The sequence below is a fragment of the Carlito syrichta genome, unplaced genomic scaffold (assembly GCF_000164805.1).
Source record: "Carlito syrichta isolate Samal-C Ts95f unplaced genomic scaffold, Tarsius_syrichta-2.0.1 Scaffold289350, whole genome shotgun sequence".
Taxonomy (NCBI): Eukaryota; Metazoa; Chordata; class Mammalia; order Primates; family Tarsiidae; genus Carlito; species Carlito syrichta.
Genome location: NW_007233446.1, coordinates 184,172 through 200,250, shown reverse-complemented (window position 1 = coordinate 200,250; position 16,079 = coordinate 184,172). Strand labels below are relative to the sequence as shown.

Here is a 16,079-nt window from a genome sequence, read left to right as displayed (position 1 = left end):
GATTATCTTCCTTCCCACTCTAGGCCTTATTCAAATCCAGTACTCCTCTCTCTTTATATCCTAAACAGAACTTCTTGACAAATTCTAGGTCAGGAATAAAATGAGGCTGGGGGAGGGGAATGGTTATAAGGAATGTGCTAATTATAAAAATATTCACTATTATTTATTTGGTAGACACTCCGTCTTTAAAACCACTTCCCTAAATAAATGATCTTCCCCACCCAAAAACATTGAAAGTTGCCAGTTGCTAACATCAACCATCAACTGAAACAAGGCGTCTCTGGGCTGGGGTATGCGATCCAGTCCTCGGTAGGGATCGGGGTCAAGAGAACTGGGCAACTGTCACAATTCTGCCATCAACTCCCAAGACTACTGACTTAGCTTCCACGAATCTCAGTTTCCCTGACCTATAAAATGTGGATAATGCTATTTTTCTCATCCTTGTCTCATAGAGAACAATTATACTCCCTGGCCCCCACCCCCTAAAAAAAGTTGACATGCATTGATAGCAGTAGAAGTATTTGTAAACTGAGAAAGCCTGAAAGGGAAGGTATCAAAATACAACATTAAGAAAGGTAAAGAACATTAGCACCAGGAATAACTGTAGTTTGAAAAGGTTGGCTGAGATCTCTCAGGTTTTGATAACAGGGAATATCTAGTGAATTGCACAAGGTTAGTCCAAGCAGAAGGCACGGGTGCCTCAGTAACAGTCTTTGCTATATCCTCCCAGCAGGTACAATGATGTCTCAACAGCCAATTGTTTCATACCTGTTGAGAATAGGGTCCAAAAACGAGACAATAGATTTATTCACATTCCTAGTGGATCATGTGCATCCGCCCTTAAAACAGGCCTGCAATCCCCAATACTCTTTGACACCAGTTCAAGGCTACATATATTGTAACAGCCTCTGCTCAGTATCATCTCCATTCCCTTCTCTTTCAAGCTTCCAATAAATGAGAGGTCTTTTCCTTCGAATAGAGGAGGTTTGGACCAAAAAATAGACTCTTCAAGACAATTTTGTTTGTGAAATGATGATATAATAAACCAGCACTATGGAACGCCTCCCCGGCTATAACCCAGGCCAAAGCCCAGTCTCATTAGATTGATATACATCCACAGGCACATAAAAATGCACAGCAGTCTGTATAAGGACATTGAATGTATCCTGTATATGAAACCCAAGCTCATAACTCAAGAGGAAAAGAATGAAGTCAAAGTGGAGACTGTGTATACAGCTGGCATCGGATCAACTGCACAGCTCTGCAAGCCAATGTTTTCCATTATCACAGCATTTCATTCCCAGGACTCAGGTGAGAGGCTGCCCCTGGGCACTCAGGTTGCATGGCCACAGCCAGTCCGCTCTGTGGTGTGTGGACAAAGGGGAAGAGGTGTTTGGGTATGAGTCTGTAACTCATCAGGCCTCTGGTCCAGGCCATAAAGTGGGGAGAGATAATGTAGTTTCAGGTTGGTATCTCTCACAGACCTTGAGTGATGCTGTATCTACCAGGGAAGAAGGCACAATCTCAAATCCCGGTGAGCTCTGGAATCAGATACCCTCCTATCCAGTTTAATACTGGCTTAGCTGCAAAGCATCCATCTGTTATTTTGAACGTGGAGAACTTTACATAGCCCACAGAGGCAAGGGGAGCTCAGGCAGGCCGTCTTCACACATGACCTTCCCTTAGGACCAAGGGGCCTAATCACAGCACAAGCAATGGGGCAAAGCACACAAGTGTTTCAGATCATGGGAATATGGCTTTTCTATATATATATATAAATATATATAAAAATTTTTTTTAATAAATAAAAAGTATATATATATGTATATATATATATATATATATATATATTTTTTTTTTTTTGAGTTGGAGTCTCACTCAGTCGCCTAGACTGGAGTGCAGTAGCTGCTCCCGGCCACTGCAGCCTCGACCCAGTGGGCTCCAGCAACCCTTCCGCCTCAGCCTTCCAAGTAGCTGGAACTACAGGCGCACGCTACCACGCCCGACTAATTTTTTTTTATTTATTGTAGAGATGAGGTCTCGCAAGTTGCCCACGTGGGTCTTGAACCCGCGGGCTCAGGCAATTCACTCACCTCGGCCTCTCAAAGCGCGGGATTACAGGCTGAGACACCGAGCCCTGCTGGCTTTTCTGTATATTAAACAAACTGAAACTGAGCCAAGGGAGATGTCTGAGGCCTCCCAGGGTTGCCGAGACATGCAGGTCAAGCTTCTATCTGAGGAGGGAAAGAGACCTCATCCCTATCCAAAACCTTCTTAGAGGTCTGGAAACACTTTTCCCAGGGTCTTTCTCTGCATTTCCACAGCACGCTATACTCGTGTCTCTCATAATTGGTTTTATGTTGTGGTATCATTGTTCCTGTGGCTGTCTCCTCTACCATAGTAATGTCATGAGCAACTAGAGCTGGTGCCTCATTGGAGTTCTCAAGAGATGCTCTTCAGAAAGATGCAACTGCTGGCTGGGTGGTGGGCTGGATAGGTGGGTGGGTGGGTTGGGTGAGTGGGTGGGTGAGTGGATGATTTCCTGCTTCGAGGTGCTACAGCCCCCACTACTGGAAGCAGAACTATTAACAGAAATTCTGTTTTCTGAATACTTTTGGACACAGAAGAAGCAGGAATCCATAAGCCACGATGTTCCTGTGCAAGTTCGGGGCAATTTTGCACATCCAAAGAGGTTTGATAGTTCAGAGAAGGCTCCAAACCTTGGATGCCAGTGTGAAGGAAACTCCTCAACGTTCGACTACTGCTTGTTCACAGAGACCTAAAGCCAGCTTTGATTTTCCTCCAATTCCTGCATGGTGTGCTGGCACTGGGAAGATTCTAGGAGAAGTTACCCTAAAGACTATGCTACTTTTTTCTTTCTTTCTTTCTAATCGTTCTAGGAAGTACTGATTTACCCTCATAGGGACTTGGCAATGCTCCAAGCGCGCCCACTCCTGTGCATCTACAAAGTGCAGATGGCAGAGCGAGAGTAAGTATGGGAAGAAAAACTTAAAGGGGGGAAGGAAATGGCAACAACAACAACAAAAATAATGTTAAACAGGAGGGCTCCCTTCTGTCCCTCTGGCTGAGAAATCACTCAAGATCTTGGTCCATTTTGGAGTTGTTCAGAACTGATAGCTGTGTGCACACCCCAGGCAAGGACTTTCAAAGCTGCCATGTAGCAAATGCAGGGTTTCAGCTCCTGGTGTGATGAATGTGCATGCTAAAATTACCTTGATCTCCATTACCCAGCTGAGAGATGTCAAAAGAGTAAGGCATCAGGAATGAGTCCGCCCCCGTGGCTTAAAAGCTCGCCTGTCAATCTAAACTAAACAAACCCTGCTTTGCCATAGACAGAGGAAAAGCTTTACCCCTGGAGGTGCAGCCATTGGCTGGGTCAATTTCCTTCCCGTCAACTTTAAATGCCCAGCGGCCTGGAACATTGACGTTTGTGGTTTCCTGGATATTCACAATCTCAGGGGTTCTTGACCCCGGGAGGCTGAAGAAATTGGTGAGGTTTCCACCATTAAATCCTGCCTGGAGAACAAAAGGAAGACAAGATTTTGAGCTCACATACCACCCCCATTGGTTAACTGGCCCAATGACCTTATTTTCAGAATCCGGCACACTTGAAATCAATAGACCCCTTTTCCTGGGGTCACTGGGGGGGGGTCACCATTCCAGGTGAGAAAGTTATATCTAGTTCATCCCATACCCAGGTCAGGGTATCTTTATGATGGGCAGGGCTAGCTAGCCTCTTAGGCCACCTGCAAGATCAGGTATGTTTCTCTAGTTAAAAGCTGTTGGTAGGATTCCCTCCAGGATGCTGAACAGCATAAGCAGAGGGTGCAGACTGAAACGCATGGGAGGATGAAATGGAGAGCCATCTACCTGTGCCATCACCCCACCAAGACCCGTCAGGGGGTCACCGCCACTCGCCGTCCCAGTGGTCCAGTTGATTTCATAGTAATTGAAGAGCGTGAATGTATAGGAGCCATCAGACACCAGGACGGCCTGGAAGGTGTTCACCTGCGGGATGAGCACGCAAGGTCTCAGGACTCGCATTTCCCAGGAGGTCCTCACCCCCAGGGAGCTCCCTGCACCATCACCTGGCGTCCTCCCCATCCCCGGGCAGTTCAGATCTGCTCTGTGGGCAGGCCCTCAAGCTCTGCCTCCTCTCTGAATGTATTCTCACCTCCGGTGGGAAAAGCAAGACATGTGGGACTGTGCCTCTAAAAGAGAAATTGCCTGAGATAAACCTAGAGTCTGACTCAGCGCCCGCTTACATCTCTGACTGGTACCAGACAGAAAATTCAGAGGGAGGTCAGACAAAGCTTGCGATAATACGAGAGCTCCTATAGATGGCAGCATGAGAATAAACTATAGGAAAGACTAAAGCCGGGACCAGGATGCAAGCACCTGTTCTCTTTGCAGGGTGGGTCAGGTGGGGGGGGGGGGGGGGGGGGTTGAGCAGATACTAGTCAGTGTGACTAAAGTGGTCTTGTGGAACGTGCTCTTCTTTCCTGGAAAAACAACGCTTAATGAGAGGCCTCCCCTTTTAAAAATAGGGGTTGGAAAGTGATTTTTTAAAAGCACTTTGTGGGGAGAAGTTGTTGCCCTAATTGAGTATTTGTCTGATATAAAGCAGATCACTTTATATCCACAAAATTTTCAACACTCATCTGTACCTCAGACGGATGCTAAGGCAGTGATATTTTTAGACCATTTCTACCTTATAGCTAAGAAAACTGAGGACTGAGAGAAATGAGTTGCTGGAGATTTCACAGCGACCCAGCAACAGAAAATGAGATTCACGCCAGAGCCCCCAGTCTGTCTCTTAGAGAGCACTGTCATTACACGTTGTCTTAATTTTAAACTTTTAAAGACAGAGATGTTCTATAAATTCAAATGAAACTTGCCAACAGTTTTCCGAAATAAGCTATAGTAAACCCTGCCCTTTGAGTTTTCCCTTGGCTAATCCCTACCCCTTGTCACATGTCTTCCGGGAATTCAAATACAAATAGAGTTAAAAGGAGAGGCCACATTGACCTTTTTCTATTCAAACCTAGTGCTTTTCCCAGATGCCTAACACCATCCCGTTTAACATTCTGTCCGACGCAGAGGAAGACCCAAATCCTTATCCTGTGTAATCAAACTGGGGTAGAGGATCTTGGAAGCCCCAAATCTCCCCATTCTAGATGGTCCCGGGGAGGGAGAAAGGTGTAAGTAAAGAGCCCTTTTTGTCAAGGAGAACTTTCTCCCCAGGTTCTGTGCGGGCCACAACTGATGGCGTTCATGATAGAGTTGCTCGGGCGTATGCCTTCATTCTTTGGCCCTATTCGACAGACTAAGAAAGTGGGACACAAAGATGGGTGAGCTGTCAGGTCAAGATTGCTATAAGGTCCCTAGCAGGTCAGATTCAAGAGACTGGTGCAAAGTCAAGGTTATCAAAAGACTAAAGTTGGACCCTCCTTCAGACCAGGATTCTCTCAGAAGTGAATTCCTTCTCCCACAATTAAACTGAAAATATCTTTAGCTCAAACAGGTCTTGACAGCAATTCATTTCCAACCCCAGATGTCACCTCCAAACCAACCAGCCATCCTAATGACACCCCAGAGACTGACTGCCACATGCACACACCCCCAGGCTTGCTCTCACACACCCCTACACTGCAGATTTCACAAAAGCATGCTGTTTTTTGTTTGTTTATTTTATTTTGTTTTTAATTCTTGAAAAAGCTGGCTGGGCACAGTGGCCTCATGCCTATAATCCCAGCACTTTGGGAAGCCAAGGTGAGAGGATTGCCTGAGCCCATGGGTTCAAGACCTGGACAACTTGGCAAGACCTCAGCTCTACAATAAATGAAGAAAAATTGCCTGTGGTGGTGCATGCCTGTAGTTCCAGCTGCTTGGAAGGCTGAGGCAGAGGTTCGCCTGAGCCCAGCAGGTTGAGGCTGCAGTGGCTGTGAGTGTGCCACTGCCCTCCAGCCTGGGCAACAGAGTGAGACTCTTACTCAAAAAAATAAATAAATAAATAAATAAAATAAAAAAGAAAAGAAAAGAAAAAACTTTTTTGCTTCATGGGGCTTCCAGTGATAACTGTAGGAGACAGCTGAGGAAACAAGCTCAGGATTTGGAGTTAGGAAACATTGATTTGAACATTGCTCAGCCTCCCAAAAGGTTTAAATTTTCTTTCTTGTCACTTGGGCAAGTTACTTTACCTCTCTGGGCTTGTTCCTTCCCCTTGAAAGTGGGGATAGTGGCCTGGTGTGGTAGTTCACACCTGTAATCCCACTACTTTGGGAGGTCGAAGAATCATTTAAGCCCAGGAGTTCAAGATCAGCCTGGGCAACATAGCAAGTCCTTGTCTCTACAAAAAATTAAGAAAAAAATAGCTGGACATGGCAGCACACACCTGTAGTTCCAGTTATTCAGGAGGCTGAGACAGAGCCCCAGAGGCAGAGCCTCAAGTCCCTCGCTTGAGCCCCAGAGCTGGAGGCTACGGTGAGGTGAGCTGTGATCATGCCACGGCACTCCAGCCTGGGTGACAGAATGAGACCACCCACTCAAAAATAAATAAGTAAAGTGGAGATAGTACTTGTTAGGGAACATTTTGGGGAGGGTTAAATGATACACAAAAACAATCTATGACAGCACAGGGCACATAGTAAGCCCCCAGTAAACATTAGTTTTCTTCCCTTGAAGTAAACATGACTCTCTTCTTTCTGTTGGGCTTCCATGAAATTATCTGCCTTTAAGAGATCTCTCAAGCCCAGCATTGAATTGGCCGGATGATGTGTGTTTCTATCTAGGAGAAACCTAGAACAATGGGATAGAAGAGTTGGGGTCAATTGCCGATTTCAAAGTTGAGGATGGAGAGACACTTTTGCAGCTCTGGAGAACTACAAGGAGGGAATCCTAAAAATTCTGGAATTTATGTATAAAAGATTTGTGTATTTATTCTTACATGTTTAAACTTCAGTCACCTTCTAAGTACTCTCCATTTGATGCCATACACCTTCAAGATGTTTTTCCCACTGCTCTAAAACAGTTTTTTTTTAACTCATCAATTTTGATGGCTTTTAGTGCTTCTGCTGTTTTTTGTTTCACCTCTTCCACATCAGCCAAACGTTTCCCTTTGAGGACTTTTTCATTCAGGGAAACAAAAAATAGTTGCCGGAGGTGAGATTGGGTGAATAAGGAGAGTGGGGCATGGGGGGTCATGCTGTTTTGGGTCAAAAGCTGCTGAACACTAAGCACAGTGTGGGCAGGTGCACCCATAAATCACTCATCATGAAATGGACAAACTCACTGAAAGAATCTCCAGAAAGTAAAGAAATAACTGAAGCTGAAAGCAGCCTCTGACAACAATGCTAGCTGATATACTGATGCTAATGGTTTTCTAGAACACTTACCTAGTGAGAGCAGCCTGAAGTTACCTAGTGGGAGAAGCGTGACCCACCCTCCAAAATGCAATTCTGTTTTTAGGGGGTACCCCTGTATATCATCTTTTTTCTCCAAGGAGCTCAAAGCACTTAGATGTTACCTCATTCATCCTCACAGAAAGAGTTCTCACTTAGTTCAGAAATTTACTTTGAAGTACAAACCAGAAAGTATCTAAATTATCTTGCCATTTTTATTGCCAATGGAAGTTTTTTGGGAAAAAATGGTGGTCAGCATTTGATGGGCATTTCTTTTTTTCCCCCTCCTGACACTAAAGTATATCGATTGCTGGCATCCTGCATTCTAACGCTGTAAGATATGAGGCTTAAAGGACATAAAACATCACCCGAGGAGTCGTTAGCAATCCATAACATGACAGAGGGAAATGTATGCTTCTTTAGAGGTTATTTCTAGCCAATGCATCCACTGTTTAAACTTGTGTCTTTCTGTTCTACAGAACCTCTTAGCGATAAAGTGCTTCTTGATGCTCTGGCTAGAAGGTGCTAAAACATAATGTGCTCGCAGTGTCGCAGCCATGAATTGCCAGCCCAGCACTTTTTCACCTCACTCTAACTCAGTAGTTTTTGTTCCACCCCTAAACATTTGACTCATCGCCAAGGAAATTGGAAAACAGATGGGATTGGAAATAATCCTAAGAAAGTGGAGGGCAGATTTTTTGAGTGTATTTGCTTACTAGAAATTATATAGTTGAAGATGCGTCTGCTCCTTCAAAACTCTCCAGTAGCAAAGTCAACCAAACAAGCTGCAGGCTTTTGCAAAAACTGCATTCTGTCCCTTTATGTAGAAAGTTGATTATCTCTGTGATAATGCCAGTGATAATCTTTCTTATTTGACTTTTATTTGACTGCTCATGTGGGATTTCAGAGCAGATGTTGAAACTTTATTCATGAAACGCTTTAACTGCCCACTCTAATTAACATCAAATATGAATAATTTCAGCCCTGGTCACAATAAAAAAAAGCATCATGATATAATAATATGAGCCAGATCATTTAGGCCCAAACTCTCTTCCAACCAGGTTTTTTTGCGGGGGAGGCGAGGGAAGGAAATTAGGGTTGGAGAGAAGTATTTGTGCCTCTGACAAGAGGGAAAAAACCTTTGGATATGGGTCTGGAATCCTGTAGCCTGGAAGAGGTCTCAGTGCCTCAAATATTCTCCTGTGAAACAGGAATGCTACTTGCTGCAAGAAAATTGTTGAGGGGTTCTTTTTAGACATTCGTAATGATTTGTGATATTTCAGATATATCTTCTGAAATATTACAGCTGACTGGCCTGGCTATCCTCTGTTTTCCTAGAAAGTGGGTAGCAAGACTTATTAGTTTAACTCAAGAGAACTGATATCCCTTGGCTCTAATAATTAGACACCTTCACAGAATTGGAGATGGACAAGAATGAGATGTCAGGATATGAAGTGGAAAGTGGAAAATTTGAATTATTACAGGTGTGGTGCTGCTGCCTCCATAAAACGTGACTTCCTCCCATGTCACAATGAAAACCCAAGTGGCAGAGAAGGTTGCCATGTCTTTGAAGTACTTCCTGATGTCCTTGGTGGCTCTTTTCAGGATGACAGGATCCATGGTCTCTCTGTAATAGATCTCGCCTCGAATTCCATTGTGCACATCTGCCCAAAATGGGGCGATGAAGGCCCTCCCATCCGTCAGGGGAAAGGATTCTGGTGTGAATTGGCTCACTAGCACATTGAAGGACACAACTCCATTGTTATTGACCTACAAAAACAAGAGAGGTTTTGCACAGTGGATCTGAAACCATGACATCTTCAGAGTCACAAACCAAGACAGACATTCCCTTAATCATATGAATGAAAACAACCTTTAAACTACTGAATTAGAACCCCAAACACCAGCTTCCACTGCTCAAACTAAGAGGTTCGTTTACTTCCAGACAAACTCATTGGTTTTCTTTCACTTTCAATTTGTAGTCAGATTGCTTTCTTATTAATAATTAGTCTCATTTTCATGTTCTCTATCCGATCTCTATTTATACTTATCAACTGTTGTTGAGTTGTGCATGTGCGAGTGTCTGTGTGTGTACTGTTGTGACATATTTATGGGCATACTAGTGGTAAAGTATATGTGTGTATGGGGGTGAGGTATGTATGTGTGTAGAATGAGGATGAGGTGTATATTTGTTTGTGTGTACTTGAAGTGAGGGGTGTGTGTGTGTGTATACTGTGGATGAATTGTGCACATATATGTGGTATACTGGGAGTAAGAAGTGTGTGACAACTGGGGATGGAGTTTATATACATCTATGTATATTGGGAGTGAAGAATGTATGTGTGTGTACTGAGATTAGTATGTGTGTGTGTATACAGGAGGTGAATGAAATATGTGTGTTTGTACAGATAGGGTATGTATGTGAATATGTAGTGGGGATAAGGTGAGTGTGTGTGTGTACTGGGTGTGGTACATGTTTGTGTGTATTGAGAGTAAGGGTGTGTGTGTGTATGTGTGTACTGAGGATTGGCTCTGTGTGTGTGTGTGTGTGTGTGTGTGTGTGTGTGTGTGTGTATGTACTGGGGGTGTGGTGTATGTTTGTGTGTACTGGGAGTAGGGGTGGGTATGTGTGCTAGGGGTTGGCTCTGTGTGTGTGTGTGTGTGTGTGTGTATGTGTGTTTGTGTGTGTGTGTACTGGAGGTGTGATATATGTGTGTGTACTTCGTGTAGGGATGTGTCTGTGTGTGTGTGTGTGTGTGTGTGTGTGTGTGTGTGTGTGTGTGTGTGTGTGTGTGTGTGTGGTGAATACTGGGCCAGTCAAGGAGTTATGTGGACAATAAAGACAGATCCAGAGTTACAGATGCAAAATAGACAGGAAAAATAAACAAAAGAAAAAGCATGAAAGCAAAGTAAAATTTAAAAAGTGAGGATCCCTGTATTAGGACTTGCCTCCTATTTTATGATAAAAAGCGAGTATCATAGAAAAAATGAATCAGATGCTCCTATATTGAACTCAGATCTCCAGACGAACTGAATATATCTTGCTCTGGAGTAGTCGTGTAAAAGACCTCCACTGATGTCACAACCACTTCCGTACTCAGAACAAGGACAAGGTCAAGACCTACAGATGCCCAATTCCATCCTAGCTCATGTAGCTTAATAGTTTCTTTGTACAACTGCTACTTGAAAATGGAGACGTGACTACATCACATATGTAAATAACTCTCTTATGGTGATTTCTTCATGATTTCTAAAATGGCTTAGCAAACTTACTAAATTACAAAACCTGACTGCAAATGCAAAACCACGATGTCCCCTGAGTGTGCACAGGACCTGTAAACAATTCTGCCTCTTGCCTGCATCTGCAGCTCTGTATGTCAGGAGATAAATCGATTTAACCCCATGACTTGTGTGGCTTTCCGCAGCAGAAAAGCCTGTGATGGAAATACTTGCAATTCCTGCATACAGAAAGCCTATTGGTCATGTTCCTATACATACATACCAACTGTTTATGTTCCTATGAATCAGTAACATTATGGACATCCACAGTGACCTATATTCCAGAGCCAAGCTATCGAACCTGGGCCAAAGGTATGTCTGCATGTTTCGAAGCAAGAGTGTAGACTTGGAGAGGAAACTGGAAACTGAGCTACAAAGACATTGAGAGCCTATTTTATTCCAGTAATAGGGAAAAACCCAGAGGTTTAACAAAGAACGTGCTACTCAAAGTGCTGGAAACACAGGGAACAATTTACCCTCAAATGAGGCTGTCCCAAACAAAGGACCCTCCTTTCGCAAGAGCAAGAAAGAATTCTTCAGACTCCATGTCACATAGTGCAATGGAGGAAAAATAAGAGCTCAACTACATATATTTATCCTAAAGGCCTGGGAGACTAAGGCTTCTGTGGAAGTCCTGCACGCCCCTGTCATCACCAAAACCAGGTCAATACATCCCCAAACTTACAACCAGCTAGTACAAACACAGATTAGGGAGGCCCTGCCATGAGTAGAGCATAAAAGGTATTTCAGCATGTCAGAGTGCATTCTTTGCCAGGGAACAACAGGTGTAATTGAAACACACAGACTAGCAGAGGAAGCTGGCAATGACTCATGTGTCCTGATTACATTCCGTAGTTGAGATCAGTAGTTTTCAAACTCTGTGTGCACCAGAATCACTGAGAGGGTTATTACTGGGCTCATTAAAACACGAATTACTGGGCTCTCCTCCCAGGATTTCTGATTCAGTAGGTCTGGGGCGGGGCCTGAGAATTGACATCGCTAATGGGTGCTCATGTGGTACTGATGTTGAAGGTTCAGGGACCAGTGGTTAGGGGATGGCTGAGGGAACTATTTTCTAGTGGGAATCAACCCAGAGCTATAAATCAAAAGTTGGGGAAGATAGAGGTCCCAGAGTTGGAGATGCCCAGAGATGAAGATGCTTAGAGTTTCATTCTTCTTCCCGGGCAGGACACAGACTAGGATAGGATGTAGTTTAATCTATATATGCCTCACCCAATTCTCGCAGGCCAAAGCGGAAGACGGGTTCAGCTGCTCTGAACTTTCCTCTCAACGTGCAACAGTCTCATCAGCAGCAAACCCAATGATCCAAAAAAATAAAAGAAAATAATAACCTGAGAACATGGGTGCCCAGGAGAGCTCTGACCGCAAATGGTACCATTCCTTAGCACAAGTTTGACAGTGGGACCCTCTGGCCACATTTACAGACTCAATGAGAGGGCCAATTCTGCAAACAACTCTTATATAATAGTTGATTACCCTCTACAATGTTCCGACTCTGCTCCAAATTGGTAGGAAGCCCAAAAACAGCAGATGCCTAAACTTTTCACACCCCCAGAAGGGAAAGAAAAATGATATTGCTCCTATTGTTGTTCATTGTATCTTTTTATCTTGTTGAGTAGCAGAAATAATGTTCATGGCACTGGGGCCTCTGCTTCACTTCTATGTTTAATCACCCACAAAAGCAATTTATTGCCCTGTATACTCCTCTACTATGAACATTAGCCATTAAATATACCTTTGACTTTCTTAATCATAAAACCTATCAGCTCATGAAATCTCAGAACTTGTCAGTTTGGCTGCCAATAAATCCTCCCTTCCTGGAGCCCTGGAAGAGGGTACTTAAAATGCTTTTCTTAATGACAAACAAAAGGGAGAGCCACGGAGCAACAGCTGGGCTGCTTCTCCACTTACATAGACAGTGCGGTAAGGAACGCCAAAGAAGAAAACTGGGATGGCCAACTTAATCTCAGATGAGCTTCCATCATCTACTTTAGGGGTTTTGGTGTCATTCTGCCAAAATGGATACATGAGCTCCCTGGGCTGAGCTGTCAAGAGAGACGGTGGTTAGATAGATGGCAGCTCCCTCTTCATTGGGCAAGCTACTTCCCTCCTACCTACTACAGCCAGCTTCTTTCAGTGAGACTTGCAAGCTGAACCCAATTCAGATTGGCTTTTTCTTCATCCTAGACCTAGGCCACACACATAGCACTTTATCTTCTGCCTCTGGGAACGGGGAAAATGGGAGCGATACCATTCCTCCTTAGGAGCAAGCTCTTTGTACTTCCATGCATCTTGGTGAGAGCCGTGGTGACAGCAGGCTGGAAGGTGATGAAATTGCCCCTGCCTGGAGATCTTAGGGCCTCAAGAGGCAGACTCTAGGGCTGGCATGGGTGTGGCTGAGAAGCCCCCTACTAGTTCAAGCATTCTACTCCCTCCCATGTCTTTTCCTGAAAGGAGTTCCCTTCCTCCTGTTGCACTATCAGGGAAGATACCAGATCCCAGAACGAAATAAACAACAGTTGGAACCTGGACAAAAGTAGGAGGAGAGGGTTCGTAGTACTTGGCCTGTGAATGACCTTGATGGAGGGCTGGCCCTGCAAGAGGCTCTCTGCCCAGTTCTTGTCTGCAAAAGACAGATGGGATCCTCCAGGGAGAAGAAGTTGGGCCCTTGAGATCTCTTTGGAGAGGAGGCACAGGACTCTGACGTGTCCTACTGGTCACAGGTAAGAGGTATCACACAAATACACACAGCACCTCTCCTGTGACAGGGTAACTCCCTCTCCTGGCAACCCGGCTTGCTGTTCCAATGTTTCCCATCCAAAGCCTTACAAGGTGTGGCCCAATTTGGTGAGAGAAATGAGACAAGTTCCCCAGGGTCTATGCCACTGAGGATCAGGTCCAATGGCATCTGTGGAGTAATCTACGTTTTGAGTGTCACTTTTCTCTGCCTCTGCCCTTTCTTCTCTTGAGTGAAAATAAAACAATTGTTAGTTTCTGGAGGCGGAGGTAAATTCATTTCAGGCAACTGGCCATGGTTCTTGGGGTACCTGCTCACTGCCATCTAGATGCTGACACCCCATTCTCATGTCGGGCCTTTTCCTTGGGAAACTCCCTGCTCTGCGCTGATGGAGCCGATAGGCTGGCGAGCAACTGGCCAAGAACTGTTCGGCTCCTTAGGGAGCCTTTTAGTGAGCAGACAACAGTTCCTGGAAAAGAACACAGAGTGGCCAGAAAGCAGCCTGGTAGCACCAGGCAAAGCGCCAGTTCTCTAGTTCTGAAGCAGGGAGCAAGAGGAGATCTGCCCCACTGAAGTGCTCATCCCTTTCCAGGGGCTAACATCAGGGGAGAGCAGGGAAATCTCATCTGGTCGTTAGTGTATTGCTCCCCAAACCCCCCCCACCCAGAAGTTTCTGACAAGTCGCCCACATTTTAGCCTGTAGGAGGTGCTGTAGCCAGTTTAATCACAGGAGCACTCAGCCTCTGGGCTGCATTTAACATTACAATCCATAGGTCAAGAGGGTTCTTCTAACATTCCTCTTTACAAGATAACAGATTCCTAGAGGGCAGGAATTCTTAAAAATGCTTTTATAATCTCTACCACAGAATTATACACAAGTACTTCTTACATCTGAAGGGTGATGAACTTTCCCAAATTCATAGTAACCAATCAAGACATGTCACAGATTTATTCTTCATGGGGATCTTTTTAGGAGTCATGCACAAGTATGGATAAGAGCACAAATTCACATTGAATTTCCATCATTTTCATGGAAAGGCTAATTTGTATTTTAGACAGGATTGGCCAATCTTCTAGGGAATGAAAAACTCACACCCTTCATGCAGGAGACAAAAAACCATGGCCCTGGAGACAGACCCTAACTTCTCTCTCCACTCCAAAGGGAGGCAAGTTTGAAAGATCTCTTCATGAGTGATCCTAATTAGTTCATAATTTTGAATAGGAAAGAATGAACAGTTAAAATTTATCCATTTTAAGAATAATACACATAATAAGAATATATAATATTGTAAGTACTCAATAAATACTTGTCAAATGAAAGAGAGAGTGTTCAATGAAAGGGAGTAAGCTTAAACTATGGTAATTTCCACCCCAGAAGTCATATTATTAAAAACTATATAGCTGTTAGCAGCATGGCCTATTAGTAGTATCAGAGCTAGTAAAAAATAAAAGACTATTTTTACCCATGTTTGCCGTAGGCTGAGAATTTCACAATAAACATAACTATGTCTCCAGGATTTTTTTTTAACCAAATAAAATGTACTTTCCTGGAGCAAGAGTAGGAGTTGAAGTCACTGGGGCTCTTTCACTACTGCGGGGTTTCACACTAGTTTACATGCTACAATTGTTTAAATTTATCCAACTCTGGAAAAATGTTAGGGTTGTACATGGCCTTATAGATAAGTTCACCTCAGACTTGCAATCATGTGTCTGCTGAACTAAACAAACAAATGAAGAAAGATGCCTTAGAATGTTAGTCATAGAAGTCTGTAATCTACGTAGGCTGCCCTATCTTTCTTGTCTAAAATCCAAAGACAGCAGTAGAAAGAAAAGTATGTGCCCTTTCATCTACCCAGGGCAATGATACCCAGAGAAAAAGAAGGGATCATAAGCTGGGCTCGGTGGCTCAGTCTATAATCCCACGCCTTTGGGAGACTGAGGCGAGTGGATTGCCTGTGCCCGCGGGTTCGAGACCCGCCTGGGCAGTGAGACCTCATCTCTACAATAAATCAAAAAATCAGCCGGGCGTGGTAGCGCATGCCTGTAATTCCGGCTACTTGGAAGGCTGAGGCAGAAGGATCGCCAGAGCCCAGCAGGTCGAGGCTGCGGTGGCCGGGAGTGGCCACTGCACTCCAGTCTGGGCGACAGAGTGAGACTCCAACTCAAAAAAAAAAAAAAGAAGGGATCATAATAATTGTCTTGTTTCACTTGCAGTGTTTAGATTTTGGGCCATGTAAAAGGTCACTGATACACAAGTCAATGATATCAACGCCCTTGTTACTTCCCAGTTTGGGGGTGAAATTCACCACAAGTTAAATGCCTTAATGGGAATCAATGGTCAGATAGGGGTGCACACACACCTATTTTATCTACTTTTAATGGAAATAATTTGCATTATTTTAAAGAGCTACTCCATTAAGACAGGGCAACCTGGTATATACAAATTATGTTCGAAGTACAATAAGAAAAAGCGGGAATGTAAGTAAACATCATTCAAAGTTAATGAATTTTACCCTTGACAACAGAATTTAATTTACATCATTCCTGTTGTATCTGTAGACACATGTACACCTGCCCTTACAATTATGGTTCCAATAAAAATATCTCTTTATTCATTCAAG

At 44.0% G+C, this 16,079-nt stretch overlaps 1 protein-coding gene across 1 annotated transcript in view; it reads right to left on the bottom strand.

Moving 5' to 3' along the window:
• TECTA (tectorin alpha) overlaps positions 1–16,079 on the bottom strand; it is an 83,711-nt gene that overhangs the window by 67,526 nt on the left and 106 nt on the right. The window contains exons 2-5 of the mRNA XM_008054274.2: positions 12,633–12,766; positions 8,904–9,191; positions 3,892–4,029; positions 3,372–3,537 (exon numbers count right to left, since the gene is read on the bottom strand). Coding sequence (XP_008052465.1) covers positions 3,372–3,537; positions 3,892–4,029; positions 8,904–9,191; positions 12,633–12,766 — 726 coding nt within the window. The remainder of the gene's footprint in view (positions 1–3,371; positions 3,538–3,891; positions 4,030–8,903; positions 9,192–12,632; positions 12,767–16,079) is intronic.